Below are 20,258 nucleotides of genomic sequence, written 5' to 3'. Positions count from 1 at the left end.
GTGCCTGATCAATACATAGCATTTTATACATTTATCTAAAACTAATACAATCTACAGCATCAAGAGTGACCCCTCAGGTAGACTCTGAACTTTAGGCAATAATAATGTTATCAGTATGGGTTCATCAGTAGTAACAAATGTACCACACTAATATGAGATGTTAATTATGGGGAAACTGGGGGTAGGAGTGAGGGGGTGTATGGGAACTTCCTGTGTTTTCTACTCAATTTTTCTGTACACCTAAAACTGCTAAAAAAAAAATTAAGTCTACTAATTTACTGAGTGAGTTTTTACATATATAAGCCACTGAATTCTGGAATCACACGCCCTGGGTTCAAATCCTCACATACCACTTAAAAACTTGTAACTTTTAGGCAAATAGCTTAATCAATCTGTGTCCCAATTTCCCCATATAGAAAATAGGGATAAAAATAGAGCCTAATTGACAGAGTTATTGTGAGGATTAAATGTCCTGTGAATCCTTTGAACTAAGCTTGGTACATATTAAATACACATAAGTGATATCTACAGCTAGTGTTCTCATGTGCTCATGAATACTCACTTGAAGAAGATCTGAATATATCTGGGGAACCATTCCTTGAATATACTCTACATGGTGAAGAATGGGGTCTTGAATGTGTAAATTTTCGCATGTGAGGATGCGACCTAAGCCAGTCCGGTATAATTGCCATTTTGCACATTAAATCCCTGTGATATAAAAGAAAACAGATTACGTTACCTTAAAGCATCCATTCCAAATGTGGCCAATTTCCTATCTATTCCTTTTCTGAAAGGACAGCTGGAGAGTGTTAAAATGATGCTAGTCATAATCTGCTCTGCCGATGTTTCAGACTATTCTTAAAGTGAACATAAAAATCATCATTGTGGACTCCTTGTTTTTAGCATATTCAGTAAACTTCAAAATGGCAAAATAAAGAGACTTTTGGATAGAAAAATCCACCTACATCTTGACTATCACTGACTCACTTCTTTGGTAGGCAGTGAGGGGAAGAAAGTTTGGATTTTCTGAGCTTTTTTGAAGTGCCCCAGTATAAATTCAACATGCAGTCAGAGGCAAAGCTGGGATGACAGGAGCGAAACTGGTGGAGTAAGGACCTCTGAAAATCCTCTCCTCCATTAAATCAATGAGGACACCGGGAAAAATTGTCGAAATCAATCTTTTTCAGAACTCCATAAATTAACAAAGGCTTACAGCAATCTGGGGAGCATTTGTTCTCCCAAAATGACTGAATCTCAATATGAAGAACATGCCTTGTGGCATTTTAACTTGCCTCATTCCCATTCCCCCTCACCTGCCTTCTCCCACCCCACCAGCTCTGATGCAGCCTTGAAAACCATGAGCCTGCAATCACAGGGAAAACCCAGCAGGCTGCCAGTCACCGGAGTGGACAGAACAGGGTGGGAGCTCTGTCAAAGCCTCCTTACCGGGAAATTATCATTATTTGACCTGATGTTTCCCTGAAAGATCCTACTCCCAAGGCTGTCTTTATTTGAACTCAGAGCTCACTCAGTGAACACAGCCTATCATGAAGAGGCATTTGTTAGAAGAAATCAGAGGCAATTGTTGTTTAAAATCATGGCAACCTGAATAGGTGGGTAACGGGGCAAATAACAGGCAACCGAAAAACTTCAAGAGAAAAGCTGGGGAATGAGATATCAATAGGGACTTGAAAAAGTGCCCACATATTCTTGGGAATCTAGGAAGTCACTCAGTGCACAGAGCTATAACCATTCCCAGGGAGAGCTGCATGCTCAGGAGAGACCTGAGAAGGACCTAACCTCTCACCTCCAACTGACCTTCAAGCTCTGCACAAGCAGGAAATGAAGGCTGAGACAAAGTTATAAACGGCCTAGCTAAGTGTTGAAGGAATGCTCCAATACAAAAAGCCCCTCAGCAAAAATTGGGAGTTACTGTTTCCAGGCATTTAAGGAAATTTCTATCCAACCATGAGCTGACCACTAAGCTAACCAATCACATTCTAGTGGCCATATATAACAAAGAATACAGACTTTATAAAGTTTAGAAAACTCAATAAACAAATGAACAACAAGCAGTAACAACAACAAAACATGGAAACGGATGAGAATATGATTTCCACAACTGCTACATTATATTATTTAAAATGTCATGGGCCTAGCATGATGGCTCATCCCTGTAATCCCAGCATTTTGGACGGCTGAGGCAGGAAGTTCAAGACTCGAGCCCAGAAGTTCAAGACCAGCCTGGGCAACATACTGAGACTCTGTCTCTACAAAAAAAATAAAAATAAAGAAAATTGACCAGGCATGCTGGCATGCACCCATGGTCTCAGCCACCAGGAGGCTGAGATGGGAAGAGCAGTTTAACCTGAGAGGTTGAGGCTGCAGTGAGCTATGATTACACCACTGCACTCCAGCCTGGGCAACAGAGCAAGACTCTGTCTCAAAATAATAAATAAATAAATAAATAAATAAATAAATAAATAAATAAAATGTCCAGTTTTCAACAAACATTTATGAGACGTGCAAAGAAACGAGAAAGTGTGGTCCATACTTATTTTCAGAAACTATGCAAGGAAAACAAGAGTAGAGTGAAATATTTAATCTATTGAAATAAAAACCCCACCAACCTAGAATTCCAAACTCAATGAAATTACTCTTCAAAAGTGAATGAGAAATAAAGACTTTCTTGAGCAAACAAAAATTGAGAGAAAAATTTGTTGCCAGCAGATTTACTTCCAAGAAATGTTAAAAGGAATTCTTCAGAAAGAAGGAAAGGCCAGGTACAGTGGCTCATGCCTGTAATCTCAGTGCTTTGAGAGGCTGAGGCAGGAGAATTGCTTGAGGTCAGGAGATCAAGACCACCCCGGACAACACAGCAAGACCCTGTCTCTACCAAAAAAAAAAAAATATATATATATATATATGCCAGGCATGGTGGCATGCACCTGTAGTCCTAGCTACTTGGGAGGCTCACATGGTAGAATCACTGAGCCCAGGCATTTGAGGTTACAGTGAGCTATTATCATGCCACTGTACTCTAGCCTGGGTGACAGACTGAGACCCTGTCTCTAAATAAATTTTTTAAAAAAGAAAGAAATAAAAGAAAATGAAAGAAAGATACATGTCAGAAACTCAGATCTATATTAAAAAAAGGAAGAGCATTTGAGAAAGAGCAAGTGAAGGAAAAATAAACATATATGCACCTAACAAGAGCCCCAATATATGTGCAGCAAAAACTAACTAAATTGGAAAATAGATACTTCAATAATTATAGTTAGAAACCTCAATATCCACATTTAATAATGGGTAGAATAACTAGACAGAAGATCAACAAAGACATAGAAGATCTGAATACCACCACAAACCAACTAGACCTCACAGACAACTAAAGAACACATCCAACCAACAAGAGTAGAATATCATTCTTCTCAGCACACATGGATCATTCTCCAGTATAAACCACATGTTAGAGCATAAAACAAGCCTCAATACATTTAAAAGGATTGAAATTATCAGAGTATAATCTCCAACTATACAGAATGAAAATAGAAATTGAATAATTCACAAATATGTGGAAATTAAATGACACACTCCTAAATAACCAATGAGTCAAAAAAGATCAAAAGAGAAATTAGCAAATACTTTTAGATGGATGAAAATGAAGGCAAAACATATAAAAACTTATAGGATGCAGCTAAAACAGTGCTTAGATGAAAATATATAGATGCTAATGCCTATATTTTAAAAAGAAGAAAATCTCAAATTACTAAGCTAAGTTTATTCCTTAAGAAACTAGAAAAACAAGAGTAAACTAAAGCCAAAGTTAGTAGAATGAAGAAAACAATAAAGATTAGAGCAGAAGTAAATGAAATCAAGAATAGAAAACCAGACAAAACTAACCAAAGTTAGTTACTTTCAAAGATTATCAAAATTTACAAATTTTTAGCTAGACTGGCCAAGAACAATGAGAAAACACTCAAATTATTAAAATCAGTGATGAAAGGAGACATCACTATTAACCGTACAGAAATAAAAATGATTATAACGGAATACTATACACAATTGTATGCTAACAAATTAGGTAACCTAGATACAATGGAAATATTCTTAGGAAGACACAAGATACTAAAACTGACTAAAGAAAAAACAGAAATCTAGATAGAATTCTGACAAAAAGATTGAATTAATAACCAAAAAACTTCCTGCAAAAGAAATCCAGAACCAGGACCAGATGAGTTCACCAGCAAATTCTACCAAACATTTAAAGAAAAATTCAAGGCTGGGCATGGTGGCTCACACCTGTCATCCCAGCACTTTCGGAGGCCAAGGTGGGTGGATCACCTGACGTCAAGAGTTCGAGACCAGCCTAGCCAACATGGCAAAACCCCATTTCCACTAAAAATACAAAAATTAGCCAGGCATGGTGGCACATGCTTGTAATCCCAGCTACTCGGGAGGCTGAGGCAGAAGAATCGCTTGAACCTGGGAGGTGGATATTAAAGAGTGCTGATATCTCACCACTGCACTCCAGTCTGGGTGAGAGAGTAGGACTCCATCTCAAAAAAAAAAAAAAAAGAAAGAAAGAAAAGGAAAATAACAATTCAACAAATGCTTCACAAATTCTTATGAAAAATAGAAGAAGAAACATTTCTCAACACACCCTATGAAGCCAGTATTACCCTGATACCAAAACCAGAAAAGACATTAGAAAAAAAGAAAGTAGCCGGGCCTGGTGGCTCATGCCTGTAATCTCAGCACTCTGGGAGGCCGAGATGGGCAGATCATAAGGTCAGGAGATCGAGACCATCCTGGCTAACATGGTGAAACCCCGTCCCTACCAAAAATACAAAAAAATTAGCCAGGCGCAGTGGCGGGTGCCTGTAGTCCCAGCTACTCGGGAGGCTGAGGCAGGAGAATGGCATAAACCCAGGAGGCGGAGCTTGCAGTGAGCCGAGATTGCGCCACTGCATTCCAGCCTGGGCCACAGAGTGAGCTTCCATCAAAAAAAAAAAAAAAAAAAGCTAAAAACCAATATTCCTTATGAGTATAGGGAAAATTCTCAAAAATAGGCTAGCAAACTGAATCCAGCAACATAGTTTTAAAAATCAGACAGCATGGTCAAGTGAAATTTATGCTAGGAATGCAAGGGAGGTTGACCAAACAAAAATCAATTAATGTAATAGACCATATTATTAATCAAGAAAAAAAAACATGATAATCTCACTAAGTGCAGAAAAAGTATTTCATAAAATCCTACATCCTTTATGATTAAAAAAATAAACACTCAACAAATTAGGAATGGAAGGGAACTTCCTTGACTTAATAAAGGGCATCCAAAAAACACTCACAAGTAATGTCATATTTAATGGTGAATGACCAAAAGCTTTCACCATAAGATCAAAAAGAAGACAAGAATGTCTGTTCTCACTACTCCTATTAAACATTATACTGAAGGTTCTAGCCAGAGCAGTTAGGCAAGAAAAACAAATAAAAGGTATCCATATTGGAGACTAAGATGTAAACCTACCTCTATTTGCAAATGACATTGTTGTATATATAGAATACAGGCAGACAGACAGATACACACACATGCGCGCACACACACACACACTATTAGAACTAATAAACAAGTTCAATAAGGTTGTAGGATACAAGATCAATATACGAAACTCAGTTAAATCTCTATATACCTACAATGAACAATCTGAAAATACAATTAAGGAAACAATTCTATTTACAATATCATCAAAAGGATAAAATATTTAGAAATAAATTAAACAAAAAGTACAATATTTGTGCACTAAAAACTACACAATATTGTTGAAAGAAGTAGACCTGAATAAATGGAAAGATATCCCACATTCATGGATAATAAGATGGCAATACTCTCCAAACTGATCTATAGTTTCAACCCAATGTTTACCAAAATTCCAACTGCCTTTCTTGAAGAAATTGACAAGTTGATATTGAAATTCATATACAAATGCAAGGGACCCAGAATAGCCACAACAATCATGAAAAATAAAAATAAAGTTGGAGGATTTACACTTCCTGATTTCAAAACTTAATAGAAAGCAACAGTAATGAAGACAGTGTGGTTCTGGTATAAGTATGCATATACAGATCAATGGAATAGAATTAAGAGACCAGAAATAAACTTTTACATTTTCATTAACTGATACTTGTCAAGAGTGCCAAGACCATCAAATGGAAAAAAAAAAAAAAGTCTTTTCAACAAATGGCACAAAAAAGTGAAGTTGGGCCCCTACCTCACACCATACACAAAAATTAACTCAAAATAGATCAAAGCCCTAAATGTAAGAACTAAAACTACAGAATTCCTAGAATAAAGCACAGGTATAAATCTTTGTGACTTTGGATTAGACAATGACATGTTAGATACAATACCAAAAACACAGGCAACTAAAGAAGAAATAGATTAATTGGACTTCATCAAACTTTAAAACTTTTGTGCTTCAAAGGATACTGTCAAGAAAGAAATAAGACACCCCACAGAATGGAATAAATTATTTGCCAATCATATATCTTATAAGGATTTAGTATGCAGAATATATTAAGAACACTTACAGCTCAATAATAAGGGACAAATAACCCAATAGAAAAATGGGCAAGGGATTTGAATAGACATTTCTTCAAAGAAAATATACAAATGACCAGTAAGTACATGGAAAGCTACTCAACATCACCAGTTATAGAGAAATGCAGATCAAAACCACAATGAAATACCACTTTACATTCATTAGCAAGGCTATAATAAAAGAAACAAAGAATAACAAGTATTGGCAAGATTGCAGAGATATTGGAATTCTCATATTACTGGTGGGAATGTAAAATGGTACAGATGCTTTGGAAAAGAGTTTGAGAATTTCTCAAAAAGTTAAACATAGAGTTGCCATATGGCCAAGCAATTTCACTTCCAGGTATATACCCAAAGGAACTGAAAACACATGTCCACCAAAAAAAGTTGTACTTACATATTCATAGCAGCATAATTCACAATAGACAAGAAGTGGAAACAACCCAAACTTCCATCAATGGGTGAATGGATAAACAAAAAGTGGTAGATCTGTTCAGTGAACTATTATTCAGCCATAAAAAGGAATGAAGTCTGGATTCATGCAGTAACATGGATCAACCTTGAAAACATTATGATAAGGCAAACCCCCAAAACCACATACTATATCATTCCATTTATATAAAATGTCCATAATAGGCAAATCTAGAGACAGAAAGTAGGTTAGTGGGCAGCGGGGAAGGGGAAGCAAGGGCAAAAAAAAAAAAAAAAAGAAAGTAGATTGGTGGTTGCCAGGAGCTGGAAGAAGGGAGGAATGGGACTGCTGATGGATACAGAATTTCTTTTAGAGGTGACAAAATGTTCTGGGATTAGATAGTGGTGATAGTTGCACAACTTAGTAAATATACTAAAAGAACACCGAATTATATACTTTAAAAGGAAGCAAATTTTATGGTATATGAATTATATCATGATTAGAAAAAAGGAGGAAGAGAAAGAGAAGGTGGAGGAGGAAGGGGAAGACAGAGATGCAGCAGCAGAGCACTGGGTGAGCCAAGGGAGACGTTGCTCCCATGGGCACCTTTGGCAAAGGTGGTTCCCTTTCAATAATTTCTAAGGCAATATGGTTACTTGACAGTTATTTAGATTACGACTCAAAGACCTTAGAGGAAGCAGGGCAAAAGCAAGACATCCAGATGTATCCCAGTGAGAGTCACAGCCATGTCCTACTTACCATCAGCCAGGCCCAAGTCCCCACTGTCAGAGCTAACTTGGCTGTGCTCCTACTGCAGCAGGCCTAATGCTCAGCAGTCACCACACTGTTACATGCCTTCGTGATTTTTAACTCATAGATACTGCCAATCTGTGGCAATGAGGAGTTTGGCTTATTAGTGTTTCAGAAAATAAGGGGAAGTTTAGTCTGATTCATTCCTTTTTGGCTACTCTCAACATAAGAATGAAATAAGAAGGCCAAGTTCCAGTTCTACAAGGAAGTTTACAGCATAATTGTCTGAGGCTCCTAAGTTGGCTAACCTTCACACACACACACACACACACACACACACAGAGTTTTCCTACCAGGTTCCATGTATTAAATGCAAGCGCAAAGTTATTTAATATTCAAAAATAGATGGATGTGGATGGCACTATACGAGTATACAGAATCAGACTAGATGATGCTTCTGAAGTCCTCAATTTAAAGAATCTCAAAGTTTATAGGGTTGAAGAAATGAAGAATAATTTTTTTTAATGTGCAAGAAATCCACATTGGCTAGTACTTTGCTTTCACTTTCTGGGCAAGCACCCACTCTGCCTTGCACTGTATAGTCTAGAGACCTGTCTTATTTGCCACAGTCGGGTGGCAGGTCCTGTAGGTAAGTACCATCCCACGGTTTATACCATAGGAGCCCTAGAGCCTCAGCAATTCCATACACATCTTTCTTGGGCTGGATTAATTTAACTGAATTGAATCATTACAGAGGTAAACTTCCAGAATTACAGTGAAAAACATAGGTTGGTATGTGTTCACACAGTCAACACATATTTATTTAGTTCCTTTCTAGGAGTCCAGATATCAATGAACAAAATAGGTAAACTCTTGGACCTTGTGGATCTTATACTGTAGAAATGGAAGGCAGACAATAAACAAATTAATCATACAAGTGAATCAGGTCTATGGAGACCAGTGGAGCAGAGAAGAATAGAAGACATTAAGCAAAGATCTAAAGGAGACCAAGAGGGGAACCATGCAGTTAGGAGGACAAGGAAGCAACAAACGGCCAGATGAAGGACAGCCCTGCAGGCCAGTGTGAGGCTTGGCTCTTACTGTGATATCTGACATGTGAAGCCTTTAGGGGGTTAGTGCAGAGGAGATGATCTGGCCTCTGGGTTAAAGGAATACCTCTGGCCGTATGTCATGAATAGGCTTACAGGTGCAAGGGAGGAAATGAAGACAATTAAAAGTCTACGGCAATAATCCATGCAAGAGAAGACAGTGGCTCACACCATGAGGTTTTTGTAAAAGTATTGAGAAGTGATCAGATTCCAGCCATATTCTGAAGGAGGAGTCCATCATACTCTGGTAGATTTGATTCAGCATGCAAAAGAAAGGTTGGATGGAATGGCCATTACCTGAGATGGGAAAGACTGCAGGTAGAACAGGTTTACAGAAGATCAAGACTTCCATTTTAGACATTCAAGTTTAAGATGCCTGTTGGGTATCCAGGTAGATATACTGAATAGGTCACTGAATACGTGAGTTTGAGTTCAGGGGACAGATTGGGGCTGAAGATAAAAGTTTGAGAATCCCAGCACTTTGGGAGGCCAAGGTGGGCAGACTGCTTGAGCTCAGGAGTTCAAGACCAGCCTGGGCAATATGGCAAAACCCTGTCACTACAAAAATACAAAAATGAGCCAGGTGTGGTAGTGCACACCTATAGTCCCACCTACGCAGGAAGCTGAGGTGGGAGGATCGCTTAAACACAGTAGGTGGAGGTTGCAGTGAGCCGAGATCATACCACAGCACTTCAGCCTGGGTGATAGAAGTGAGACTCTGTCTCAAAAAAAAGTTTCGGAATTGCCAAAATATCATGTATATAAAGGCATGATATGAGATAATCCCATCAAGAAAGTAGGTATAAAAAAAGAAAATGTCAAAGGGCTGAGACTTGGGGTCCCCCAACATTCACCGTTGAAGGAGACGAAGAAGAACCAGCAAAGGAGACTGAGAAAGACCAGAGGCCACCGTCCTAGAAACCATGAGAAGAATAAGTTCTAAGGAGGAGGGTTGATGGTGAGTGTCAAATGCCACAGCAATAAGGGCTTTGGTTTGAGTGAGCCCTATAGGCACCACCGAGGACCCTGATAGTAACAGTGTTGGGGGAATTTGTCTAAGTGAGTTCCTGAACAGTGAAGAGGAGAACGAGTGGCAGTAAATAGAGACAGCAGTTGGAAAGAACTCTGCTGTAACGGGGAGAAACAGTAGAGCTGAGAGACAGTGTGATGACGTCTCGGGAGACATTTCTTCAAGACAGGAGAATCAGCAGCGTGTTTGAACACTCGTGACAGCAACCTAGTAGCAGGTCAAAGAGAAACGCAGCAGGAGAGAAAGAAGAGCTTTGCTGGTTCCCACGGTTGGCCAATGGAGATGGGATCTCATGGACAAGCAGCAGGATGAGCCTTCATGGTGACAAAAGAGAAGCTGGAGAACGTGGACTCGGGTGTGGTGATGGGAGCTTGTGGCAGCTCCCTTCTGATTCTGTTTTCTCCTTGAACTAGGAAGTCAGGTCATCAGCAGTGAGTGAGGCTGGGGAGAAGTATCTTAGGATTGAGATCACAGGACACAGAATGAAACACTGTCTAGAAGAGAAGGCAAGTCGGGGAGTGGAAGAAGTGAAGTGACAGCCAGGGAACTGTAAGAGCCATCTGAGGTTCATGGACACGAACCTGTGGTTGTGTGTTTTTCTGCAGCCATGCTCAGCAGCATGGGTAGGCACAAAATTGGGTTTAATTTGGACCAGGGTCTTGACAGGCAAGTGTGATACCACAAGTCAAGGGTGCGTGCAAGGGAAGTAGAGATGTGCACATTTTGGCCAGGAAGGAGCACCAAGAGTGACAGGAATTATCTGTGTAGCTGAAATAATAAAACGAGATTGAAGAAATTAAGAGACAAGAAACTCAGCCTGATGAGGAATTTTGAGAAGGCAAATACGTTATCTAACTCAATTATTTATTGGGGACTCGCAGAGTCAAGAAATGTGCTTAATATTTATGAAACTTATAGTTATCATTTAACTCTTCCCACACCCAGTTATTCTTCTTCCCATATCATAGGTGAGGAAATCAATGTTCAGAGCAGGCCAGTGACTTGCCCTGGGCTACATGACTGCAGAGTCCCAAGGCTAGAGACTAAGCCTCTCTCTTCTGGAACCAGGAGACGTGCTCTTCCCGGATATCAAGTTCACATGGTTGTCAATGACCAAAGCTTTCCTGTCTCTTTTTACAAAATTAATAACACGTTCCTTAAGAGCAGCCGAAAGTCAAGGCTGCCCAGGGTTGTGTGATGGGGACACTCAGTCCCGCGCATTACCCGGCTCTCTAAGCACGTGGGGAACATCCACTGTTACTGCATTCCTTGTTGCAGTGATTGCTGATGCACAGAACCGTTCTCTTTATTTTACCCATAAATTCACTTCCTAATAACAATAAGGCATGCCAGGGCTTTGGCCTCATGCCTTATTACACCACCTGAGGAGTAAGATAATCACCCGGAAATGCACTGCCTGTTGTGCATTTTATTACTTGAATACAAAGTGATTCAATTCAAGAAACACTTAGTTGAAGACAGCATGAAAAAAAAATAATCATATGAAAAGTAATTCCTCCTAATGCCACAGAGTACACTGCAGGGAATAATCCTCTTCCAGCGGGAGAGTGGTCCGGGTGACCTGTTGGGTCTCCTCTAGTTCTAATTTCTACCAATTGCGGGATCATAAAAGCTAGTGAGACTTCAATTACAATATGAAGATTCCAAAGGGCCAAATCTGGATAGTTCTGAAAACGGAGCCTATTGTGTGTTCTACCTAAACATTTTTGGTATAAGCATTTTCTAAGCAACCATTCTCTTAACCATCCATTCTTCAGCAAACACTGTAGGCCACACATTGGCTAGGGTCTAGGAAGAGAAAGAGAAATACAACCCACACTGACCCTCTAGTCACTCACCATTTAATTCAGAATGTTAAAGAAAATGGCAATATGTGGCAAAAAGGAAAACACAAGGCATCCCTGCAGCATCTCCAACTAATACTACTGTAGCCTGGAGAAATTCAGCATTGCTCTGTGGGGTACCTGTCTGGCTAGAGTGGGTGAGAGTGTGAACTCTATCACTCTATCTCCAGGGTCAGATTAAAGACTTTTCCCAGCAGACACCATCCATCAGTTCATCTGAAGGGGAGAAAGAGCTATTCCATTTGTAGATTCCTCAAGCAGAAATAACATGATTTTTTATTGTTATTAATACCATTGTTTTTAAATGCATTTATTTTCCATTTTTAAAAATGCCTTTTCAAAGAGCCGTGAAAGCAAGCATGTAGCTTTAAAATAGTGGTTCTCAAAGTGTGGTGCCTGAACCAGCACTTTGAGATCTTTTTTCAGAAATGTACATTTCCAGGCTCCACCCAGACAAACTGACTCTCTGGGGGTGGGGCCCAGCCATCTGTATTTAATAAGCTTGAGATCAGTGCTTTAGAAGAACCTGAAGTTGATTGATAAGTATGAGTTTATAGTTTTTGCCTTTAAAGAGGTTAATATGTAAAGTTTCCTCCTTTATATCAAAATGAAGTTGAAAGCCAGCTGCAGACATTATGTTTAGGTGCTTCAACTAGCAATAAACGAGCATCTATTTTGCTGGGCACTGGGTGTTATCTCATTTAATCATCACCCATATGACAACCTTGTGAGTTAGACACTATTATCTATATTTTTAGAGGTGGAAAAATTAAACGCCAGAGAGAAAATGCCAAATTTACTCAGTGACAGTGAAGCCAAGACCCAAACTCCGCTGAATTTAATCCTTGGCTTTTTGTCCAACTGTGCCAGAATGTGTGTGTGTGTATGTATTTGCCTACATGCATGTGAGTGATTTGTGTGTATTCTTATGTAAACAGGTAAGAGTAATGAAGTTGTCATATATTTGATATGGCAATAAGAAAATCCGTGTATCAATCCATAAGAATGGATAACTTGAGTTTGCAAAATGGTTTAACAATTCCACAACCTACTCAAGAGAATGTGTAGAAAATTAAAAGCAAGTCATCTACATACATTTCTAATCAAATATGAGGATTCCAGCGTTTGTGCCACCAACATTTGAAGACCAGTCCCGCCTCCCCCATTCCAGTCTCATACTGCCTTAATATCTTTGACAGACTCTACTGGCAACCCCTAGTCTATTGTTCTAAACATAGGAATTATAAGAATGCAAGTTGATTTACAAATATATTCCAAATGATAGGGTATCACAAAAAACAATTTAGCCAGTCATCTGAATTCAATTTAGCAGAAAAATCTGAGCTTATAAACTGACCTGCCTCCACAGCTAGGCAACACTATGGCCACACATTTGGGATGCAGCCTCCTTCCACCAAGTGGCTCCCCAGGCCCTGTACAGCCCCTTGCCCTGCCTGAACCTCATTGTCACAGACAGTCTAACCTCACACACTGTAACACCCACCCCTACAAACCTAGAAATCAAAAGAAAAATGTAACAAATCGCGCAAAGTTAATATATTTTAATGGAGTAGGATATCACTGCTATAACTGGTAACTAGAAAATATGTAAAAACATCAAAACATATTTAGGACAATGTCAAGAGAACAAGTACAGTGGGGCATACACTATGAACACAATGATATAAAAATGTATTGTCACAAATGGACAGGGACTAGAATATATGACAAAAATTGCTACCTGGGGATGATGGAGACATTGATCTTTTTATGTTAAATGTTCTTTAATAAGCGTGTCATGGCATGTTCTAGACATCATGCCTACCAGTCCCCACTAGGCAGGACAGGAGCTGGCTCCTGCCCACGTCTCCCCTGTCATGGCCCCGTGGGTCACTCGGCCCTGCTCCGCCCTGGCCGATTCCTCTGCCTTGAGACCTCCTGGAACGTCACCTTCTGGAGAGATTTCTCTGAACACCCAGCATCCTCCCTGCAGAGTCTCTCACACAGCCTCCACTTCCCCAGCACTGCACATACCCCAACTTGGCGTTATACTTTTAGTTGGGAAATTAACTCCATGGTAGGCTCTACGAAATAAAAGGGTGTGTTTACACCACTCTACCCCCAGCCCCAGAGTACTCGGCACGTAACTGCTGCTCCAAATTACTGACAAATAAATGGTTTCCACAGCCCTGCCATTCAGACAGCACTCGCCTCCCAACACACACTACACACTCACCACACATACACACACACACACACACACACACCACCTTTATCATACACATGTACCACATACAATTCACCCCCCCATAGAAACACATAGATCACACACAACTCACCCCCCACGGAAACATACACGCCAAACACACACATACCACAGACCACTTACCCCCCACAGACACACATACCACACACACAGAATAGCACACATGCACACCACATGTCCTTCTACTCCTGTATTTTATTGAAGAGTCTCTCTTCTTCCCACCATTCAAGGTAAAAGTTTCCATGCCATCCACGATTCCTCACTCAACCTCCTACTGAGAACTGGTGGCCAGGGTCAGCCGGGTTTCCTTAATGGGCACCCTCGGCCCCATGACTGTTCAGTGTCTGTCTGCCCTGTCAGGTCATTGATGCCGTGGGAGCCAGGGTCGGGCTTCATCGTGTGCCCAGCGCATCGTCCTCCAAAAACTGATGACTGTTACGTTGAACCAAATTAAGTAATTGTGTTTTGTGTTAGTTCACACTAGCATGAATGTCTTGCTGCCCCAGATACAGAGCCTATAGAAAAAAGCTTATATTGTTTTGTTTGTAATACTCTTTATCATGGATATAAAAGTCTAATTTCAGGAGCTATCTCAGAAATTCACTATTACCTCATGAATATCGTCAGACCCACCACACCTGATGTGATGACAGACACAGATACGGCAACTGAGAAAAAACAAGTCATGTCAGAAGCACTGACCACAAGTGTGCTGTCAAACATCTCAAAACGGTTTCACTCGAAGCCTTTTAAAGTGTAAGAGCTGGCGACAATTACGCTCTCTCCCCGCTCCTATAAGCAGACAAGGAGTGCTGAGCACATCCTATTTATATTCAAGCCAAGTCTAAGTAAGACCTCAGCTCCTGCAAAGTTGCAAGTTTCCCAGTTTCAGGGTTCAGGAACTAGAAGTCTTGCTGCTGCTGCCACCTATCGCAGGAAATGTGAATCTAGGTTTAAGAAAAGCTGGATTGTCGAGTGGGCCCTGCTGTCCCACAGTGATATGGGTGGAATCATTCTCTGAACTCACTGCAGTTGTCTAGTATTTCCATTCATGCTGAGCACCAAATTAAGGTCATCCACTGTTAAAATGTATAAGCCAATGCTTGCTGATGTGATATATATGAGAATGCTTACAACATTTTGGCACAGGAGTCAGCACTTAGTAAATGCTTGTTGCCTGGATGACGGACACAAACCAGATAGAAGTGGCAATGGTAACACAATCAACTTTTAAAGCACCTTTCTCTTGAGACCTGAAGCCATGCACAATGACCTGAGTGTCTACTGTGCAAAAGCTACATCAGTGAGCACAGACGCTCAGGGAGGAGGAGCTCCTCACCCGGCTTTGGTACTGCCTGAGAGGGTGCTGTTGCCTTTGGGAGCATTTGTTTTGGTGCTATTTTGTTTCATTCCCTTCAAGATAAAGTATTTCTGACTTTGGGAATTCTGAAAAATAAGAGAGCAATGGGGTTAGCACAGATTGGCTGACAGATTTTCTTATTGGGCCTATGCAAGCTACAAGAATGGAGCCTTTGGGTTTGTCAAACAATCCAATGATTTGCAAGCTACTGGAGAACTGTGTAGAAAACCTTAGGCAAGGCCGGGCGCGGTGGCTCAAGCCTGTAATCCCAGCACTTTGGGAGGCCGAGACGGGCGGATCACGAGGTCAGGAGATCGAGACCATCCTGGCTAACACGTTGAAACCCCGTCTCTACTCAAAAAAATACAAAAAACTAGCCGGGCGATGTGGCGGGCACCTGTAGTCCCAGCTACTCGGGAGGCTGAGGCAGGAGAATGGCGTAAACCCGGGAGGCGGAGCTTGCAGTGAGCTGAGATCCGGCCACTGCACTCCGCCTGGGCGACACAGCCAGACTCCGTCTCAAAAAAAAAAAAAGAAAACCTTAGGCAAATCACATGAATTTCACACTAAATTGTAGGATTCCCAGGTGGAGGGATTTTATGTGACCACTGTATGAGCACCACTTCTCTTTCATGTCTCAATCCAATGCACACACACACACACACACACACACATACATATACACACACCCCTACTGTGGTCCCTTCTGTCTTCCTCACAACAACCAACATAATCATTTCAAATGCTGATCTCTTTGTGTTACTTCCTTGCTTAGAATACTCCAATTACCTCCTAGTGCTCTTAGAACCAAGACCAAAGTCCTTGGTGTCTTTGTGGCTGCAGCACGGGCCCTCCCCTGCTTCTCTGCTGCCACCCTCCCCCGGCTCCCTCTGCCTCAACCACACCGGCAGTCCCTCAAATGTGCTCATTCCCAAGCAAGGGTTTTTTTCTCTTCACCTGCTGTAACCTCTACCTAGACCACCTATCCCTCGCCCCTCTGACTAATGAGCACCTCCTTGTCCTAACAATCAAGAGTTCCCACACTTGAGTGGACATCAGGATCACCTGGAGGGTTTGTTAGAAACAGATTGCTGGGCCCACTCCAGATTCCCATTCCAGTCCTGGGTCAGGGTGAGGCCTAAGAATTTGCATTGCTGGCCGGGCTCAGTGGCTCATGCCTATAATCCCAGCACTTTGGGAGGCTGAGGCAGGTGAATCACGAGGTCAGGAGTTTAAGACCAGCTTGGCCAAGATGGTGAAACCCCATCTCTACTAAAAAGACAAAAATTAGACAGGCGTGGTGGCAGAGTGCCTATAATCCCAGTTACTTCAGAGGCTGAGGCAGAGAACTGCTTGAACCCAGGAGGCGGAGGTTGCAGTGAGCCAAGATTGTGCCACTGCACTCTAGCCTGGGCAACGCAGTGAGACTCTGTCTCAAAAAAAGAAAGAAAGAAAGAAAGGAAAGAAAGAAAAGAAAAGAAAAGAAAAGAAAAGAAAAGAAAAGAAAAGAAAGGCTGGGCATGGTGGCTCATGCCTATAACCCCACCACTTTAGGAGGCCGAGGCAGGCGGATCATGAGGTCAGGACATCGAGACCATCCTGGCTAATACAGCAAAACCCCTGTCTCTACTAAAAATACAAAAAAATTAGCCAGGTGTGGTGGCAGGCACCTATAGTCCCAGCTACTCAGGAAGCCGAGGCAGGAGAATGGCGTGAACCCGGGAGGCAGAGCTTGCAGTGAGCTGAGATTGTGCCACTGCACTCCAGCCTGGGCGACAGAGCAATACTCCGTCTCAAAAAAGAAAAAAAAAAAAACAGAGAGAATTTGCATTGCTGACCAGTTCCCAGGAGATGCTGGTGCTGCTGGGCGGGACATCACTCTCTGAGAATTCAGGTCCTAAATTTCAGTTCAAATGCCTTGACACCGCACACTAGGCTGGCTTCCCTTACATGCTTTCACAACAACCTCTGTTGTCCTTCATAGCCTTAGTCCAATTTGTAATGATGTAGCTACTGGGATGAGTCTTTGATTAAGGCTTGTGTCCCACTAGACTTTGAGTTCCATAAAGACTAGAGGCAAAGTAATTGACATCATCACTACATCTCCAGACCCAAGGCCAGTGACTGGTGTTCAGAGGTATTAAACGCATGAGTGGATTTGCTTCAGCTGCTGAAGCTTGACAACACAAGGTAGACAACGCCTGCCTGTGGCCTCCTGCCTGGAGTCCTCTTTCTAATCAGTCAGCGAGTGATATCAGTTTTACTGGGAGAACACCTCTTAAATCTATCTTCTGCCTCTCTGCATCCCTGAGGTCACTGTCCAGTTCATGTGCACTCACTGAGATTACAGAAATGGCCTCAGATCACTTCTAGGTCTCCAGCTTCACCTCTGATTCATCCTCCTCTGTTTCCAGGATTTACCTTTCTACAGCACAGGCATAATTATGGTACTCCCTTGCTTGAAAATACACAATGCAGCCGGGCGCGGTGGCTTACACCTGTAATCCCAGCACTTTGGGAGGCCGAGGCAGATGGGTCATGAGGTCAGGAGATCGAGACCATCCTGGCTAACATGGTGAAACCCCGCCTCCACTAAAAATACAAAAAATTAGCCAGGTATGGTGACGGGCACCTGTAGTCCCAGCTACTCAGGAGGCTGAGGCAGGAGAATGGCATGAACCTGGGAGGCAGAGCTTGCAGTGAGCCGAGATCGCACCACCGCACTCCAGCCTGGGCAACAGAGCAAGATTCCGTCTCAAAAAAAAAAAAAAATACACAATGCAGCTGGGAGCAGTGGCTCACACCTGTAACCCCAGCACTTTGGGAGGCCAAGGCTGGAGGATCGATTGCTTCAGGCCCAAAGTTCAAGACTAGCATGGGCAACATACTAAGACCGCATCTCTACCAAAAAAAAAATTTTTTTAATTACCCAAGTAGGGTGGTGTGCCTATAGTCCCGGCTGCTCAGGAGGCTGAGATGGGAGGATCACTTGAGTCCAGTAGTTCAAGGTTGCAGTGAGCTATGATCACACTGCTGCACTCCAGCCTGGGTAACAGAATGAGAACCTGTCTCCACACACACACACACACACACACACACACACACACACGTACAACGTCAAATTATACATGTGTTAAAATTTCATAGGACTAGTCACCCAGGAAAAAGATAGGCACACTGGTAAAAACTAGCGAAATGTGAGTAAAGTCTTTAGTTAGTATTGACTTTAATTAAATTGATGTTGAACCAGTGTCAATTTCCCAGTTTCAATAATTATACTCTAGTTATTCTGTAAGATATTATCACTGGGAGATGCCAGAAGTACACAGGAACACAGTACTAATTTTATAACTTTTATGTGAATCTAAAATTATTTCAAAATAAAGTTTTTTAAAAACATGGATTAATCCGGTTCCAAAATGGCAGCATAGAAGCAAGCTGGCTTCACTCCCACCTGAAAACCAAAAGTAAATATACAGGGCCAACATTATCACCAGGAATATTCCAGAATTCTCATATGAAGATGAAACAGATCTTGGGGCCACAGCTCTGAGGGCACAGTAAGAGAATTCAACTTCCACATCCATAACACCCCTCCCCTCATTCTGCCTGGCACCAAGCCTGCAAAGAAATTTTCCCCCAATTCACTGTTTCTACACTGAGAAAAGTGAGGCTGAGGTGGACAACCAGCTTTTCCACCATCTTGGGTTCCCTGGCAGGAGACCTGTACCTGCCTTAATCCATCACAAGTGCCTGAAGGGAGAAACATCCCGGAGGACAGAAAGAGGTAAAGAGGTAAAGAGGGGGAGGTGGGACTACCATCTCCAGCTCTTGAAACTCTGCTCTATAACTCAACAAAAGGAGACACCAAATCAGAGTGGCTTTTCAGCAGGTACATGCTGGTCCTCTGGACACAAACCCTAGCCAGCCTTCCCACACTGCTGGGACATCCCCTTTAGGACACCCCCCGACCCATTCAGGAAGGGCAGCATTCCAAGCAGTTACTAGAGACAAGGTGAACCTGAGCTCAAGGTTCTAACAACTACAGCAGAAAAGGAGACAGCAAGCTAGCAGTAAAGAACCTCTAAGAAAATATATCCAATGAAAACAAAACAAAACAAAAAAATCTAGAGAAAACTGGAATACACAACTATCCTTCAGTGCGAAAACACAGATGTACGTCCACAAAAAACAGCAGCAAACAGGGAATCATGATTTCTCCGAGCAATCAAAGCAAGGAACCGGTAACTGGTCCTAATGAAACAGTGGTATTTGAGCTATCTGTCCAAGAATTCAAAATAGCAATTTTAAGGAAACTCTGTGATTTCCAAGATAACACAGAAAATCGATTCAGAACTTTATCAGAGAAATTTAGCAGAGATTGAAATAATTTTTTTTTAAAAAAAGGAGAAATCTTGGAACTGAGAAATACATTTGCTGAACCGAAAAAATCATTAAAGGCTACCAACAGCAGAATGGATCAAGAAGAGGAAAGAATCAGTTAGCTTGAAGACAGGCTATTTGAAAATACACTCAGAGGAGAAAAATGAAAAAAAGAACAAGAAGCAATGAAGATCACCTATAAGATATATAAATTTTCCTCAAAAGATGAAATTTTAAAAAATCATTGGTATTCAAGGGAATTGAGCAAGAGCAAGGGGTACAAAGCTTATTCAAAGAAATAATAACAGAAAACCTTCCAAAACTTGAGAAAGATATAAATATCCAGGTACAGGAAGATCAGAAAACAACAAACAGATTTGACCCAAATAAGACTATTTCAAGGCAAATAATAAACTGTCAAGTCAAGAACAAGAGAGAATCCTAAAAACAGCAAGAGGGAAAAAAGCAAGTAATATATAAAG

General features: G+C 41.4%; 1 protein-coding gene across 2 annotated transcripts in view; it reads right to left on the bottom strand.

The window, feature by feature from the left end:
- Positions 1-20,258, bottom strand: part of EFCAB6 (EF-hand calcium binding domain 6) — a 306,925-nt gene that overhangs the window by 273,839 nt on the left and 12,828 nt on the right. The window contains exon 3 of one of the 2 annotated variants that reach the window (XM_001108976.4): positions 563-708. The exons of the other annotated variant lie outside the window; for it this stretch is intronic. Within the exon in view, the coding sequence (XP_001108976.4) occupies positions 563-701 (139 nt within the window). The 5' untranslated portion in view covers positions 702-708. The remainder of the gene's footprint in view (positions 1-562; positions 709-20,258) is intronic. 2 annotated transcript variants of the gene reach the window in all.

Source organism: Macaca mulatta, chromosome 10 (genome assembly GCF_049350105.2).
Source record: "Macaca mulatta isolate MMU2019108-1 chromosome 10, T2T-MMU8v2.0, whole genome shotgun sequence".
Taxonomy (NCBI): Eukaryota; Metazoa; Chordata; class Mammalia; order Primates; family Cercopithecidae; genus Macaca; species Macaca mulatta.
Note: the sequence above shows the minus strand (reverse complement) of the source record. Positions and strands in the feature narration are given on the sequence as shown.